The sequence below is a fragment of the Humulus lupulus genome, chromosome 4 (assembly GCF_963169125.1).
Source record: "Humulus lupulus chromosome 4, drHumLupu1.1, whole genome shotgun sequence".
Taxonomy (NCBI): domain Eukaryota; kingdom Viridiplantae; phylum Streptophyta; class Magnoliopsida; order Rosales; family Cannabaceae; genus Humulus; species Humulus lupulus.
In genome coordinates, this window is record NC_084796.1 from 31,479,899 (window position 1) to 31,498,433 (window position 18,535).

The following is an 18,535-nucleotide window of genomic DNA, read 5'->3' on the forward strand; positions in this document are numbered from 1 at the left end:
CGAGAAAGATTCCATTCTAACTATTGTTTCTAGAGTGATTCATTCTCATACTTTAATAATTCTTATTATCGCATATAAATGTTATCCCATACTTCTGCCACACTATCAATCACATGATCAAAAAAAAAAAAAAAATTGGTACTAGAGCCATGGTTGAGATCATATGTCATGAATCTAATCTGCGTTTATTTTGAATGTATAAACACATATAGCACATGTTTTATGAGTAGGCTTAGGGTTGTTCTTATTTCTATTATATTTTGAGTATATTTATGGATGTAATGAATGATATTGATAGTTAACTATGTGGTTCAAGGTTGATATGTGATGTTGCACTCACTAAGTTCGACTACCCACTTAGTGAGTCATCCTGAGAGCTCGAACTTATGTAGGATGCTATATAGTGGATACTATGTTGGTACCACTATTGGGTGACGATTGAAGTACGACCTTAACTTTCAACATGTTGTGACGAGTGCTAGGGATAATTTCTCCAATAAACTATATCTTGTTTTGGCATTGAGTAGAGTTTTTGATACATAGTAATCTGGTTGCATGTTCCCTTTTTCCACTCTGATGAGCATTGTGTTGACAGTAGTTTTTTATACAGCTAAGTAGATGTAGATTGTCTCTTCATCCTTAGGTTTTGCATTAAAGGAGATGAGACCAAGAAGACTTTGATTCTTGACATTTGTTTATCTATATGAACTCCTTTCTTTTTATGAGTTTTGAGAACAATAGGTGGCAACACTAAGATAACTTAAGGATGAGCTGGCTGAGTGTTGCTATTAATCCATTCAAGCGTTGTATATCCTTGATGTTTTTTGGTGATTGCATATTTTGAATTGATCTGATCTGGTCTGGTTCACCTCAATGCCTCACTTCGGCACCATTTAGCCCAAGAATTTACTTGAGGAAACCAAAAAAACAATTTTCATATTGTAATTTCAAGTACCTGGAATGCTGGTTGTAGATGGTCAAGGTGGTCTTGTCCAACCAATGAATTGACGAGGATGTTGTTGATGTAGACCCCATCACATCCCACAATAGGTCAGAGAACATGTGATTCATGAGCTTTTCTCTCTGTGTGATGAAGGCTATCTTTTCCTAGTATTTTGGGTGCATTAGAATTCGGTTGTAGCCTAAGAATGTGTCTATGAAGTTAATAAGTTCATGTCTTGTTGTAATATTTTTTTTTGCTAAATCAGCAGTATATTCAAACTCCAAAAACCTTTACATCCTAAAAGCATCTTCCATAGAAGACCTTAATGTATTAACAAGTCTATACAAGACAAAATTTTGATATTCCTTTTCTTTCCTTTACAATTCAGTAAACCAATTTTTATCCTCTGAACTAACCTTTCTAGGCATAGCACAACTTACTCTAAAATTTACAGCTTCCTTAGTCCTCCTTATAATCACCTCTTGACTGCTAGAGCTAATCTTCAAAACTTCCTCATTTCTAGCACGCCACAAGTGATACACCAGGGCTGCCAAGGCTACTGCAAGAACCATTTTCTTGAATTGAGACTGCTTAGATCGCTCTATCCACCTGATCAAGGACTGAAGGTCTACAGCCCTTACAATCCAACCAAGCCAAGTTTTCAACACTTGAAGACAAGCATGACTAAAAGAGCAATGAAAAAACAAATGTTCCACATTTTCTTTGTGAATATTACATAATCCACACACTTCTTCATCAATCACCTTGAACTTAAAGAGCATAACTTTTGTTTTCAATTTGTCTTGGATATCCATCCAAAGGATAAAACTATGTTTGGGAACATTTAGTCTTCCCCAAACTTGTTTATCCCATTTTACTTTCTCCCTAGCATCAATCAGCAACTTGTACCCCTTTGAGATCTTGTACTCTTCATTTTGCAAATGCTGAAACTCCTTGAGAGCTCTAACTTCTTGCTTAATAGCCACTATCTTCTTCCAATACCAGCTACTTTTCATAGGAGCCTCATAATCCCACCAATTCTCTTCTTCAATGTACACATCATGCACCCATTTAACCCACATATTATCCTTCTTCTTTGCAATTGCCCAAACATATTTAATCATGGTTGTTTTGTTCCATTCAACAATGTTCTTGAACCCCAAGCCCCCTTCTCCTTTAGACCGACACAAAGAGTCCCAGGCCACTGCTCCCGGACCTAAATAAGTTGCTTGACTCTTCCAAAGAAAACTCCTACAAACACCTTCAATCTCTCTAAGAACTTTCTTTGGAAGCACCATGATCTGGCTCCAGTATGAGTGAATAGCCAATAACACTGAGTTGATCAACAAAACTCTTCCCGCAAAAGATAAATTTCTTGAACTCCAACTTTTTATTCTTGCTGTAATTTTTTCAACTAACAAAGTACACTCATTAGCTGAAATTCTTTTAGCACAGATGGGAATTCCCAAATATTTAAATGGCACCTGACTTCGGCTGAATCCCGATACATCAATGATTCGCTGAACTTCCTTTTCTTCCATGCCCGAACAGTAGACAACATACTTTTTCTAGTTTGGGTGTAATCCGGAGGTGTTGGAGAATAATTTCAAGCCTTGTAACATGTAATATACACTCCTATAATCCCCTTTGCAAAATAATAGCACATCATCCGCAAACGAGAGGTGATTTAGCTTCACATCCGCACATCTATCATGAAAACTAAACCTAGATTTCTCTCCAATTTTTTTCATAATCCTAGATAAGTATTCCATCCCTAACACAAAGATCAATGGAGACATGGGGTCACCTTGCCTCAATCCTCTTTTTGCTTCAAAGAACCCATGTAAGGATCCATTAAATATTAGAGAAAATCTAGGAGAACTAATACAAGTCATCACCAATTTAATAACCTTACTTGGGAATTCAAAAGCATACAACATTTCTTCGATGAAACTCCATTCTATGGTGTCATAAGCTTTTTGCAAATCCAGTTTAATCAAACAACTAGGCTTAGTGTTCTTCCTCCCATAATGTCTGACAAGGTCTTGACAGATCATGATGTTGTGGGCAATAGATCTTCCTTTTATAAAACTTCCCTGATTCTGTGCTACTATTTCTGGTAAGATAAGTTTTAATCTTGAGCAAATGAGTTTTTTAGCAACTTTGTACAAAACATTACAGCAAGCAATAGGTCTGTACTCCGTCACTGAGTTCGGGCATTTGCATTTGGGGATCAAAGTCAAGATTGTGGAATTTATTTCTCTTAATAGCTTCCCCGAGTGCAAGAAAGAAATTATAGCAGTGATGACATCTTCTCCAACTATACTCCAGTTATCTTGAAAGAAAAAACTTCCAAATCTTTCCGACCCCGGAGCCTTAAGCCCGGGAATGTCAAAGAAAGCTACCTTAACTTCATCTCGAGAGTACTCCTTCAGTAAAAATTCTGCATGCTTCTGTGTCACTTTAGGTCCCTGCTGCATAATAACACTTTGCACACTTCTCCTGTGTTCCATTTTAGTTCCAAGTAACTGCTTATAATAAAATAAGAAAGCATCAGTTAACTAGGTGATTCCACTCTTACCCCATCTGAATTAATAATGGAGTAAATCCTACTTTGCAACTTCCTTTCCCGAATACAAGCATGGTAGAAAGAAGTATTTTCATCACCACCTTTTGCCCAATTCATTTTTGCCTTTTGTTGGAGAAAAGAGCCATATGCCTTATTTAGTTCTGCAAAAATCTCTCTGTTCTTAAGCTCCTGAGAATGCAGCTCCTGATTCATCGGATCTGCTTGCAGCTTCTGTTGAGATTGCAGGAGTTCCACACGAGCACTTTCAACTTTAGTATGTAAGTTAGAAAATCCCAGCTTGTTTATCTCCTTCAAGACCTGTTTCAAAGCCTTAAGTTTACTGACCACTTGATACATTGGAGTTCCAGATCTATGATGATTCCAGCAACACTTAACTCGATCTCCAAAACCAGGAAAAGAGCTCCACATTATGAAATACTTGAAAAGCTTCTTCCCATTGAACTCCTCTTGATAAACTGTAAGTAGCCCGGGACAGTGATCAAACATACCTTCAGAAAGGAACACTGCTTCAGCTGCTGAGAAAACATCTAGCCAAGCTTGATTAGCCAATATTCTATCAATTTTCGAGAAGATCCTGTCATCACCATGTTGCTTGTTGGTCCATGTAAAAAAATTACCACTAAACTTAACATCCTCTAAGCAACAATCTGCTACACATCTAGCAAACTCATTCGAAGAGTTAAACTTCACCTTAGTACCAATTCTCTCATCTTTGCTCAATATATCATTAAAATCCCCAAGAACCAGCCATGGTTCTAAGGCAGCCAAAGCACACAAGTCTTTCCATAAAGCTCTTCTTTCATCTTCTTTATTAAAAGCATAAACAAAAATCACCTTGAACTTGTTTCTATCATCAGTAGTAGCAACTTCAAGATGAATTAATTGACTCGAGCACCACAAAATGTTGACATTAAATATCAAAGGGTTCCAACTCACCATTATTCGGCCACCTTTGTGCCACGCAATATTGCTTGTAAAACACCAACCTGAAAACATTCTCACATACAAGGCACCAATGTTTTGGGCCTTCACTCTCGTCTCAAGGAGACCAACCAACCCCACTCTTTGCTTCATAATCAATGACTTGACTGCGTCTTGTTTATCCCGATGGTTGATTCCTCGGACGTTCCAACATAGACTTTTATCCATTGGGAATAGAGGGTACTCCCCCCCCTCCTGTTGTTTCCCCAAGGTTCGAAACACCTGCCATTCCTTTAGAGTCATCTGTATTCTTCTCTGACAGCATCTGGAAAGAATTTTCTACAGCTGTAGTAATAAGTACTTCCTTCCCTTTTGGCTTCAAACCTTTGGAAACTTGTTGGAAACCATCTTCATCAATCTTTGCCCTTTGTTCTTCTTGTATTTCCTCTGATTTCTTCTGTTCAGCTTTGACAACCCATTCTTGTTTCCGACCTTCTTTCTTTCGAAAATCCTTAGCCACATGCCCCATGCCTTTACAATGACTACATAGAACCGGCTTCCATTCATAAGTAACCTCAACTGTTACATTGAAGCCAAGCTCATCTTCAAACTCTATCATATCAGGGAAGTCCTGATTAAGTGTCACTTCGATTAACACTCTAGGAAAACTTAGCTTATCCCTGAATTTCATTACTGCATCCACCATAACTGGCTTACCAACTTGGCCTATTATCTTGAAAAGAGACTTTTCACCCCAATACTTCAGCTCTAAATCATTCAACTGAACCCAAATCGGCACTGCTTTGATATCTTCACGTCTAAAATTGGTGTGAGGATCCCATTTCTTCATAATAATTGGTCGTTTGTTGAAGAACATATATCCTCCATGTAATACTTCATCTCTATCCTCCACTGAATCAAAACGAATGAGGTAAATCCCATAAGATAGCATGCCAATCTTGTCGATTTTATCATTCCATTTCCTCCTAACGAAACCCTCAAAAGCTGATAAAGGGGGATTCGCACTGAGCACATAGCAGACCATAGAAGATCTCCAAAAGGCTACCTCATCTTCAATATCATCCATTGTGATCTTAACCTTTTGTTTCTTTACAGAATCCGTAAACTTATTATCTAGGTTTTGAATAATTCCAGATCTCAAAACAGGAGGAGTTACTTGCTTACCTTCAGAAATTGCAATTGAGGTTTGACGATTAGCTTCTCTGAATTGTCTCACCTCCAGCAAATGTGAAAATTCCCTCTGAATTTTCCCCCGTTGCTGAGAGATCTTTAAAAGTTCTGGAGTGGACATAGGATCACGAAAGCCCTGTTTCAGATCAGATCCTTGGAACTCTGTTTGGAAATCGTGAATCGATTCAGCAAGCTGCTCTGAAATCAACTCAGTTTCTCCTTCTTCATCTATAAATTCAATTGGTTCCACCCCCAAAACTTCCTCCATAGTCTTCGTTTTCCTCACCTCTGAAGATGAATCCGGTCCACGCTTTTTCTTTTCCTTGACAGAGGCGTTCACCCTTCCCTGAATCTTTTCTTAAGCTCTCGCCTCCAGAGAAGCCACCAATTCGTCATTCTCCTGTATCAACGGTAACGGAGAAGGAGGATCCGTCCCATTCCCAAGTTCCCCTTCAGAGAAATCAATAGCCTCCACACTGAGCACTTCAGCCATTGATTTCGTTTTTTTGACCATATCCGACGATGACGGCCCTCATTTCTTCTTCTTCTTCCCTGCTGACTTCACCAGAACCTTACCCTTCTTCGCCATGGCACCAGCTCAAGGAGCTGAGAGAGAGCAAAACGTACTCGTGGAAAAAAAGGAACAAATCTTTAAGGTACGCCTTGCTGAGGTTCGTGTTGTTAATTCATACTCCATTTACTGTTCTTCTTTGCGACCATGAAATTTACTAACCAATTTGGATGTTGACCACTCAAACTAACACAAAATCTATCAACTTATGAATTTTCTCATTGATCACCTTGTTGCGCTCTGGAGCAAACTTTCTTCTCTTCTGTTTGATTGATGTGTAGTCTGGGTTTACCTGCATCTTGTGAATAGCTATCTCTAGATCAATCTCTATCATATCCTCATATGACCATGCAAAGCAATGATGATACTTCTTCAAAAATTTGATGAGCCAAGTGCTGAATTCTGGTGTTAGCATAGCTTTGATCTAGGCCACGTGCTCTGAGAATTCTTCATTGATGCTGACCTTGTCGATCTCTTCCATGTCCTAAATCCTTGGTACGGTCAACGATGTAGTCTGTAATTGCTATAACGAGGCTAGCTTGTCCTTTGATACAGTCTGGTAGTATTCATATGTTGTCTTTTATGCTTCCCTTATCTCTTTTACTTCCTATTTGATCAAGAATCTGATCACCTAGTGATATGTTGACGAGACTACCTGTTGGGGATTAGACTATAGATAACCTTTGTTTTGTGAAACAACTCAAGACAAAAGATTCAAGTAAAAAAATCTTTGAGAATACTTAAACACAAATTACATGAACACAATAAGGTACGAGTTTATAGTGGACCTTCTTTAAAGAAAAAACCCTAGGAACATAAAATCACAAGCTATGATTTTATGTGAAACACAAAAGTTGCAAGGCTTGAAACAAATGAAAATTTGTTGTCCAAAAATCTCTATTCCTAGCCTTCTTTGTGGAAATGCATGAAGCTATAACAATGGAATGAGAATGAGATACACAAGCCTTGATCCTTCATACAAGCCAAGATTTCTTAATGAAGATCTTGGAGAAAACTAGTGATCTTGTAGCTAGAAAGAGAAAGATAGAGTTCTTCCTTTTAGAGAGAGAAAGAGAGAGAGGTGAGTGATCAATTCACCCATTAACTCATATAAACCCCTTAAATAGTATATGACCCTCATTAGGCTCAACCAATGAGATTAGAGCATTTAAATTTAAGTTTTGGAGATTATTTATGTAACTGTACGGAATTTTGTAATAGCCAAGGTGACGCATCACCTGGCACTAGGTGATGCATTGCCTGGTCCGTCTCAGCCAAGGGTTTCATGCTTTTGCCGATACGTCGCCTCTGTAACGCCCTACTTCCTTAGAGCCGTTACTAAGTGAGTTTAAAAAGTGCTTCTAACTCGCTAATCGAGGTTTTAAGGTAAACGTGTATTTAAATCATAAACAGGAACATAAACTTTGAAAATAATCTCATTTACTGAAATTCGTAAAACATTTAACATTTGAGATCCCAAAATACTGTTTACAAATATTTACAACTCAAGATATACTCAAGGTCAGCTAATCGACAAAATAGGGTTCTTTACAAACAACTTCCAAAAATACCCTTGGTCGTGGCAGCCAGGAAGACCAGACATGTACGCGTCACGTCACGCTCTCCATACTCATGGTCGGTTCACCTTCTCCTTGCCCTTACCTGCACCACAGAGCACCCGTGAGCCGAAGCCCAGCAAGAAAACTCCACATAAACAGATAACATATACATATGAACCACCTAACATATAACCAGTTTGTCATCAAGTTAACACATACGGCCATGCCGTCTCAGGTGATTTACCAGGCCCTGAGTTGCGGTCTACACCGTAAGGATATCCCAGGTATCCCCTAAGGTCCTACCCTGGAAACTCGCACTCCACGTGCCAAACGTTGCTCCCGGCCCCTTGCAGTTCTCGGCCTTCGCCGTTCCCTCACATATATGCATACACAGCATAATTTAAACATAACTTAAACATAAACTACATAATCAATGGGCTACACCCAACACATAATCATATAGAGCCGTGCCCTGCAATACAACTATGGGGCATCGCCCTGCTCTATGGGTACAACAATTCTCTTACCTGTGTCCCGAGCTTCTTGAGCACTGAACCCTCGAGCACGGTCCTCTAATCTGAGCCTCTCCGAGAACCTAGTCACAACACATAAATATCATCCCCATTACTAACTATTTCAAATGCATTTCCTGAAACCAAACCTAAGCCCTCGGGACCTCCCGGAACCCCACACAAAGTGACAGAAGCGTTCCCCGAGCCCCCTGGGCAAAAGCCTAAAAACCACAATTTTCCCTTGCCCAGAAATGGCCTAGCGCCGCGGTGCCACCCTATGAGGGCCGCGGTGCCCAGAATGGCCCTTGTCCCCTGCTGCAGCCTAGCGCCGTGACGCAGAAGAACAGGGCCGTGACGCCCCTTCGTAAACCCAGATTTCTGGGTTTTTCCCCAACATTTTCCCAAGCCAAAATACTCCCAAATCAATACCAAGGCATACCCTAGTCTCAAATTCAATCCAAAACCCCATATAAACTATCTAACAACTCAGAAACATCAACAACAAGCCTAAACACACAATCAAATCCCCAATTCACAAATTGGTTTAAAACTTTATAAAACTTAAACCAATAAACCAGAAACTTAAACCACAACAACTAATACATATCAGAGTTGCGTTAAACTCTTACCTCAAGTAGAAATTCGCCCCTGAGCCTTCTCCAAATCCAACTCCAAGAAAATCCCTCTTATTCCCAAACTGAACCTAGGCAAGCTTCATCCCAAAGAATCCACCAAACAGCCACACATACAAGCTCTTAGCCTTAATATTTCTCTGCAGAATTCAATCAAGATACTGAATAAAACTTACCTTTGAGCCTGGGTCAATCTCCCAATTCCTAGCCTTGAATCCCTTGAACTCTAGCCTAGAATCCTTCAAAACCAGTCACCTTAGAGAGGGTGGAAGAGAGCATCGATAGAGATAGGCAGAGAGATTAGGTTCCCTTTTTTTCTTCTTTCTTGTTTCTTCTTTTTGCTAGCTGATTCTAGAGTCCCAGCCCCCAAATTGAGCATATCCATCTACCTAAAATGACCTCAATACCCTTTAAGCTAACTTAAGTTCTCAAACCTTTCCAAGGGCAATTTTGTCTTTTGACACACCCCGCTAAATCCTCAAGTGTATCCTAAAATCCCCATTTAATCCCGGCATGTCTAAACTATTTCTATTGCTAATCGCTATTCAATAATTCCCGATCACCTAATGATATTCCCAAAATACCCCTAGGCTCCTCCCGAGCCGGGTATTTGACCCCGTTGTGACTTTCTAGTTAAACGACTCCCTAAGACCGTCTCGGAACGTGCATCACAAGTAATTCACAATTATATCAACAATATAACATATATTACATTTATGCCCGCAACGGATAAAATTACCAATTTGCCCCTAACAATCAAACGGGGCGCACATGCATATTTAATCACCTAAACATGCACTCTAATCACATATTCATTAAATTCACATAAATTAACACGGTATAACAATTATTTCCCTCCAGGCGCACTAATCAAGGATCCAAGCCTTATTAGCAAATTTGGGTCGCTACAACTTGTTGCAGGGCACGACCCTATATGATTATGTGTTGGGTGTAGCCCATTGATTATGTAGTTTATGTTTAAGTTATGTTTAAATTATGCTGTGTATGCATATATGTGAGGGAACGGCGAAGGCCAGGAACGGTAAAGGCCGAGAACTGCAAGGGGCCGGGAGCAACGTTTGGCACGTGGAGTGCGAGTTTCCAGGGTAGGACCCTAGGGGATACCTGGGATATCCTTACAATGTAGACCGCAACTTAGGGCATGGTAAAGCGTTTGAGACGGCATGGCCGTATGTGTTAGCTTGATGACAAACTGGTTATATGTTAGGTGGTTCATATGTATATGTTATCTATTTATGTGGAGTTTTCTTGCTGGGCTTTGGCTCACGAGTGCTCTGTGGTGCAGGTAAGGGCAAGGAGAAGGTGAACCGACCATGAGTATGGAGAGCGTGACGTGACACGTACATGTCTAGTCTTCCTGGCTGCCACAGCCAGGGGTAATGATCGTGCCCAAACAATTTCACCATGTATTTAACCAATCTCAACACTATCTTCATAACATATGGTGGTTGAAGGACAATCTCTACTAAGAGCTCGGTCTGGAGATTGAACCCCTCTACATACATGTGTCGTAACGTCCTACTAATCTAGGATTGTTACACCGTGTGTTAAAAATAGTGCTTAACTCGTTAAATGAGTCATTTCGACTTAAAAGTGTAATTAGGGTTAAACGAAAATTTAGGTATTAAAAATTTTGGTCAATAAGTTAATCTTTTCATTAAAAAGGATTTGAATAATTACAAGGGCTCCTAAAGGTTTTAAATCAAAACACAGGTTTAACAATTACAGAACCAATGACCTAAGTAGCAAAAACTGAGCTAATAACCCCTGTTCCTCAAAAGTATTTCGACCATGGTGGCCGCGCATTCAGAGTATGTACACGTCGCCCCTACAGCTCTCAAACTCATGGTGGTCCAACTTTCCTTTACCTTTACCCTTTCCTGCACCATAAAACACCCGTGAGCTGAGGCCCAGCAACAATATTTAAAACTCATAATAAGCATGACAATAGATAACATAATTCATGTCAATCCAATATTCATTCATACAACTTGTGCTGAACCAATGGGTTCATAACCCTTTAAGAGGCCTCGCCATCTCGACCTGCATTACACATGCAATTGCCGAATACGGCCAGTGCCGATCACTCACAAATAACTATTCAGCAATCGGATGCAACAAATAAAACCAAATAGAATCACAAAACCATTATTCATAATTTAAGTACAATCATATTTGTTTCCAGATAATAGGGCCAGTGCCTAACACATGGTGCAAGTGCCAATTTTCTTACCTTAAGTCCTGAGAAAATTAGCGAAGGGACCCTGACTCGAGCCTTGCAGAAAACCCTCAGTGATGATTTCGAAATCCCCAGCTTCTTGGTGATCCCTTAGCATCTCCTACCTTCAATCAACTCCAATTCTCCACTAGAACTCCTTAGATGCTTCAAAAGAAATCCCCTTGTCTTAGCTTATATATCCTCCAACTTCAAAACCCTTTCAAGAAGGAACTAGGTGAGAAAGAGAGAGCATACACATGAATGTCCCAGAGTACTCAACATATTGACTCTTTACTTAGTCTAATGGTCAAAAAGACCATTTTGCCCCTACCCTTAATTTGTCATCCAAACCAAACTTAGGGCATTAGGGTCATTTCACCCACATTCCCACTAAACCTCAAATTTCACCTCTAATTCCAAATTAAATTATTAATCCCAATTATTCTCCCAATTAATTCTATTTACCAATAAATCCTAGTAGTTTCGCCAAATTACCAAAATACCCATAGGCTCACCCTGAGTCGGGTCCGACTCATGCCGAATATCACAAATATATCTACAAAATAATGTGGTCTCAAGCACATAGCATATAAAATTACAAATATACCCTCCACAGGTCAAAATTACTAAAACGCCCCTTCTAAACCAAAATGAGCCTATAAGCACTTTTAATACACAAAAGCATGCATAGATAGTCATATCATAATATAATTCATGTAATTCTCATATTCACATATATATTCAATTAAAATCACAAAATTCACTGATAATTCCAATTATGCCCTTTCGACACACTAACCAAGGTACTAAACCTCATTAGGAGTTTTGAGACGTGTGTAGTAGTGTAACTTATTTGATAGAGTGCTTTTATTGACAATTAAAGCCTATCAACATCATTGATTTACGAACAATGGTGGTCTCGTCGATCCCCATTTCCCTAAAAGCATGCAAAATTAGTATGTTAGTCAAACTACCATTATCAATTAGAATGCAAAGTGAAACAATTTGAAATATATAAAGAATAACTAAAGCATTATGACGAGGATTAAGCAAATTTGGTGCTTCATTGTCTATGAAGCTCATAGTTTATCCACTACGAATTACTGGTTACTTCCTTGGTTTGTCTTCTATCCTAATTGCTTTTTGGGCATGTCTCTTAGCAATGAAGGAGGTTACTTCGCCTATTTATGATCCTTTTAAGATTACATTGATTGTGTTGAGTGTTATGGAAGCTCTAGTGGTGTAATTGGTCTGTTTTTCCCTTCAGTCACAGTACATTTTCCCTTGTCAAACAAGCAATCCCTCAGCTAGCCACATCAAAGGAGTCATGCTACCTCAAAAAATATAGCTGTGTAGTATGTTATTGTGTGTCCATGATCATTATGAAACTCACACCATTTTGTAGAGTCAATCTTCTTGGTTGATTTTGTTGTCTTGTATTGACACATCGCCTTGTTCTCAATCCTTTTCATTACTACAACAATCTCCACAAGATCTACATTCAAAATGTACTATGGGATTGTAGAGTCCAAAGAACTTTACTTAGCTAGTTAGATAGTAGTATAATAGTAATAGTAGTATTATTGTTATGGCTGTGGATTTTTGGTTCAGACTGGGATTTATTTGGACACTCATGGCAACACTTGTAGATTTTCTAAGTTTAACCTATAGTTTAAAAATATTAATTTTAACCTAAGGTTTGATTAATATGACTGATATTGAGGGTAATATTTATTATATTATAAGGTTTAGATAAGACCCAATAAGATAATAGCACATTTCATGTGTATGTTTAATAATGATTAAGTATTTTGAGGAATAAATTTATTAAGGTTAAAATTTGAATATCCTAGGGTCAGTCAGCAGCTTTGAAAATGTTAGAGGGCTTAGTCAAGGCTGTTTACTCATTTCAAATTGAGCTAAAATTGTGTAATTTCGTGTTTAATTATTCAGCGTATGCCGATATATCGCAGCTATAGGGGGCGATATATCGCAGTACGAGGATACGAAAAACACGAAACGTCGCACGATTGCCTCAGGCATACTGGCCCAGGCAATATATCGCCTACAGGGGGCGATATATCGCCTCCTTCAGGGTATCTTGAAACATTTTGAAAATGTTCTCCATTCAAATCTTCAACCTCTTGATAAGTCCAGCATCTTTCTGAATGAGTCTTCAGCCTCTGCTGAACGATAATTCAAATGTTTTTCACTTAAAAATCCATTATTTTTATTCAAGTTAAATGAAGATCTTTTCATTCCTAAACTCTATAAATAGGACCTAGTACCTAGCCATTTATTCATTCATCAAACTAAGTTCAGATACTGCTAGTTGCTAGGTTATTGTGAGAGTGTAAACACTTGGGTTGGGAATTATAAAGCTTGATCACTATAAGCTTACCAAACACTTGGGAAGTAAGGTTTTATAGCATTTCGGTTCAAGGTTTAAATTGACTATAGAAGCATTCAAGGTATTCCACACTCTAGTTCAATTGGTATTATTTTCTTTAAGTTCTCATAGTCTTCTACTCAGCATTCTAACCTTTTTCTTTATTCTTGGTTAGGAAATCTAAGAACTTGCACATAATTTTTTGGTAAGTATATTCTCAATGGTATAATTCTTCCATTCTTTTCATCTCATTCTCTTTAGTATACTCACCCTTCCATTTATGGTTTTTAGGAGTGTTCCAAAGTCCCAACTCTGTCCTCATATCCCGGTAATTTTGGTAAGGAAAATAGGATAGGATTTATGTGTTATATGATTTATATGTTATCTTATGATTATGTGTTATGAAATATGCTATAATATGTATAATTGTAGACTTGGGCATATGACCCGTACAACTAACAAGCCCCAAATAGATTATGGGCATATGACTTGCTTAGCTAGCAAGCCCCACTAATCTAATGGGCATATGACTTGTGTAGTTTATGGGACCCCAAGTAATAATGACCATTATAGTATGTATGTGACATAAGTGTTATGATATGTTTTATGTTACATTATGAATTTTATGTATATGGTTATATGTTAGATTTTCCTTGCTGGGAATTAAGCTCACTCCTTTGTGTTTATATGTGCAGGAAAATAGCTTAGTGGCAGGAAAGGTTCTTGGAAGCTTGATGAATGTGTATTGAGGCGGAATGGATTCAAAGAGCCGAGAGTTTCGATTCGAGGATGAAGTCTTTACTTATGGTTTTATGTGTATTTTTTCGCACTTATTTATGTAATCTCTTTTAATTACAGTTATGCTATGTTTTCCTTTTAAAACAATGGGATCCTATATCCTACTTTAAATTTTATGTAAGTTTAACATTTACTTTTTTCAAGTTTTTAATAAAGTTATGATCTTTTCACTTGTAAGTTCTATTAAGGATTAGGGTCTATGTATAGTTTTCATTAATGGTCCAAAGTCTAGAGTAGTTGGGTCATTACAATTGGTATCAGAGCAAACGGTTCCTTTGCATGAAGTTCTCCTTGATACACACACTCAAAGCTCTGAATCTAACTGCCAAGTAAGTATTTAAGTTATAGTTACTTTGCTTATGTGTATAGCTAACGATTTTTAGTATTTATGTTTTCAGTTAAGTATGAATGGAGCATTAACTTATGAGGATATCCGAGCCATTAAGGCTTTAAAGAGAATAAGAGAACCAAGAAACACCATAGGAACACTAGAGAGAATCACTAGGAGATTACTTTTGTTCCACCGAGAGATAGGTCATCTTCAAGAATCTAAGAAAATCATGATGAGAGCAATGGAGCAATATGTTTTAATAATTAGACTATTTAGAGATTTCCATCCCGTAATTGAAGCCTTAGAGGAAATATGGGAAACAATGAATGATGAGGATGAACTACCAGCAGCAATGCGATATTACTTCCTCCTAATTAGGTTCACTTCAAAATCCGAATTTCAGTTTACCAATGAGCAAAAACATAGGATTTTTACAAACCTTCCTAGAGGACATTTTGATGCACATGACAATGAGGATTATGAAGAGCTAGATGATGATATGTTAGATGAAGGGTCGAATGTAGAAGATCCTGATTTTTAGAATAGTAGTTTTCATTGTTTGTTTGTTTTATTTATTTCTTTATTTTATGGTTATAATAAGTAAAAAAACTATTTTTCCAAATGAATATCATGTTATTTTGTTATCATGTATGAGTTTGATTTTTATTTATTTTTGCAATCATAATAATAAATAAATAAAATAAATAATGACTAAGTTCAGTGAGGGTGGATACAAATCAATGAACCAAGTTTCTATATTGAGAGTTAGGGGGCCATAGTAGTCGGAACGATTTTACTGATCCCAGCCCTCCCTCAATATAGTTAACTTTGGAACAAAGATGAGTTTCGAGCCTGAGAATTAAGTCATATAGGATAATTAGAAACAGACTTAGAAATAATAAATATGGCTTGTTTTTCTAAGTATAGAAACCCGCTCTAAATAATAAAGAAGACTTATAAAATTTTCATAAGAATTCATAATATATAGGTCCGAGATATGTTTGTTTTAGAATAAGTTTTTTCCTTAGAGCATATTAGGTAAAGTTCTAACATGCTTCTTTCAACTGTTAGAACTCTGCTACAATTTCACTCCGAAGATCTACACGCACCAACAAAAATGCCTCCAACGCTGTCCCAACGAACAATGACGCCCCTCCAGTTCGTAGAAGGGGAGTGCGTACTACTACTAGCCGCAATGCGCCAGCTGACAACACTGCGGAGATCACCAGAGTGCGACAGCAAGTCGAGGAACTTTTGCAGCAACAACGCCAACAAGCTCAGACTCAGCACCCCAACAAGTTGGTCCATATGGGGGATGGCCAGTGGCGAATTACGCACCGTATCCAGTACATCACGTGGAGCCAGTGTATGAGAGGTTCCACAAGCAGCACGCTCCAAACTTTGAAGGGACTACAGACCCCTTTGAGGCAGAAGAGTGGCAAAGGAATGTGGAGCCTATTCTGATGCACATGAATCTCAGTAATGCGGACCGCATATCCTGCGTCTCGTCATTGCTCAAGAAGGATGCCAGGATATGGTGGGACTTGGTCCAGCAATCGCATGATGTTGCCACCATGACATGGACTCAATTTGTGGAGCTCTTCCACAAGAAGTACTACAATTCGGCTGTACTCACTACGAGAGTTGAGGAGTTCGCCAACTTGAAGCAGGGTACTTTATAAGTGGCAGAGTATGCTTGTCAATTCGACCGCTTAGCTAAAATCTCATCTGAGATGGTTCCAACCGATTTTTTGAGGGTGAAAAAATTTGTTAGAGGACTTCAACCAAAAATCGAGATGGGGGATAAGTTAGCAAACCCGGGGAATATTACATATGCCGACGTTCTTGAGACGGCAATAGAAGTAGAGAGGTTACAGGCTAATGTAAGTAAAGAGGAAGCCAGTAAGCCTGAACCTAGATAGCAGAATCAACCTCAGACTAGTCAGAACAACAACTATAATAACAATAATCAGTCAGGCAACAACAGTAACGGTCAGAAGAGAAGGCATCCCGACAACAAGCAATCTGACAACGATAAGAGGGCACGAACAAATAATGGGGGAAATAGGCCGGGCTACGTGGAATACCCGCCATGTGCTAAGTGTTAGAAGAAACATCCTGGAGAATGTCGCGCAAACACCAAGGAATGTTTTAACTGTGGTCAGGAAGGACACTGAAAAAGAGATTTTCCTCAGCGCAAGCCAGATAGGAAGAAAGACGACAAGATGGTTCCTGCTAGGGTTTTTACCTTAACCCAAGGAGAGGCTGATGCTAGCAATAAGGTGGTCACAGGTCAGGTTTCTATCCTCAATAACATATGCTATGTATTATTTGATTCAAGAGCCACTCATTCGTATATCTCGTTAGGAATGATAGAAAAACTAGACAAACCTTGTGAAAGATTTAGAACTAGGTTTGTAACCGAGTTGCCTTCGGGCAAAGTAGTTCTATCATCACGGATAGTACGAGGCGTACCGATCAAGAATGAGGACATAGAACTAGAAGGAGACCTGATAGAACTAGTAATCAAAGACTTCGACATAATACTAGGCATGGACTGGCTAGCACGGCATGGCGCAACCATCGACTGTAAACGCAAGAAGGTGATGTTCGAGACCCCTGACGGCCAAAGACTATGCTTCATGGGACAAGCTTCAGGATTACGCACCCCGTTAGTATCATCTCTCAAAGCTTAGAGAATGATGGAGAAAGGATGTCAAGCGTTCTTAGCCAGCATCACAAATGTGGAAAGGGAGACACCACTTAAGGTTGGAGATGTCCGTGTTATACGAGAATTTCTAGAGGTATTTCCCGATGACTTGCTAGGATTGCCGCCAACTTGGGAAATAGACTTCACGATAGAATTAGTACCAGGCACCGAGCCTATCTCTAAGGCACCATATCGGATGGCACCTACGAAACTCAAGGAGTTAAAGACGCAGCTACAAGAACTCCTAGACTTGGGTTTTATTAGGCCAAGCCATTCGCCATGGGGAGCTCCGGTACTATTCGTGAAGAAGAAGGACGGAAGTATGCGGATGTGTATAGACTATCGCGAGCTGAACAAGGTAATGATTAAGAACAAGTACTCACTACCTCGGATCGACAATTTGTTTGATCAACTTCGAGGCGTGACTGTATTTTCAAAGATTGATTTATGGTCCTGGTATCATCAGCTCAAGGTAAAGGGAGAAGATATTCCTAAGACAGCCTTTAGGACTCGTTATGGACATTAAGAGTTCTTGGTTATGTCCTTTGGTCTTACCAATGCACCAGCCGCGTTTATGGACTTGATGAATAGGGTCTTCAAAGACTACTTAGATAAATTCGTTGTTGTTTTCATCGACGACATTTTAGTATACTCCAAGGATGAAGTAGAGCACGAGGAACATTTGAGGTTGATCTTGACGCGATTGAAGGAGCATCAACTCTACGCCAAGTTCAAGAAATACGAATTTTGGCTTTTGCAAGTGGCATTCCTCGGGCACATTATATCGAAAGACGGAGTTGTAGTAAACCCATAAAAGGTAGAGGCAGTGAAGGAATGGCCCAGACCAAAGAATGCATCTGAAGTAAGAATTTTTCTAGGGTTAGCAGGTTATTATAGGAAGTTTGTAGAGGGCTTTTCAAAGATAGCCACTCCACTCACCAACCTGACCCGGAAACAACAAAGATTTAACTGGAATGATAAGTGTGAAGAAAGCTTCCAGTTACTTAAGGATAAGCTTTGCGCAGCACCAATACTCTGTGTACCGACACCCAATGATAAGTTCGTAGTCTACTACGATGCATCAAAGCAAGGATTGGGTTGCGTGCTAATGCAAAATGACAAGGTGATAGCCTACGCCTCATGACAATT

General features: G+C 39.0%; 1 protein-coding gene across 1 annotated transcript; it reads right to left on the reverse strand.

Annotated features, from left to right (window-relative positions):
• Positions 1-3,500: 3,500 nt before the first annotated feature.
• Positions 3,501-4,607, reverse strand: LOC133832049 (uncharacterized). The gene has a single exon (XM_062262439.1). The coding sequence runs from the start codon at positions 4,605-4,607 to the stop codon at positions 3,501-3,503; it is 1,107 nt and encodes a 368-aa protein (XP_062118423.1).
• Between the last annotated feature and the right edge of the window lie 13,928 nt (positions 4,608-18,535).

Excerpts from the sequence above, each read along its gene's own strand:
- LOC133832049 (XM_062262439.1), bottom strand. The coding sequence starts at position 4,607 with ATGAAGCAAAGAGTGGGGTTGGTTGGTCTCCTTGAGACGAGAGTGAAG.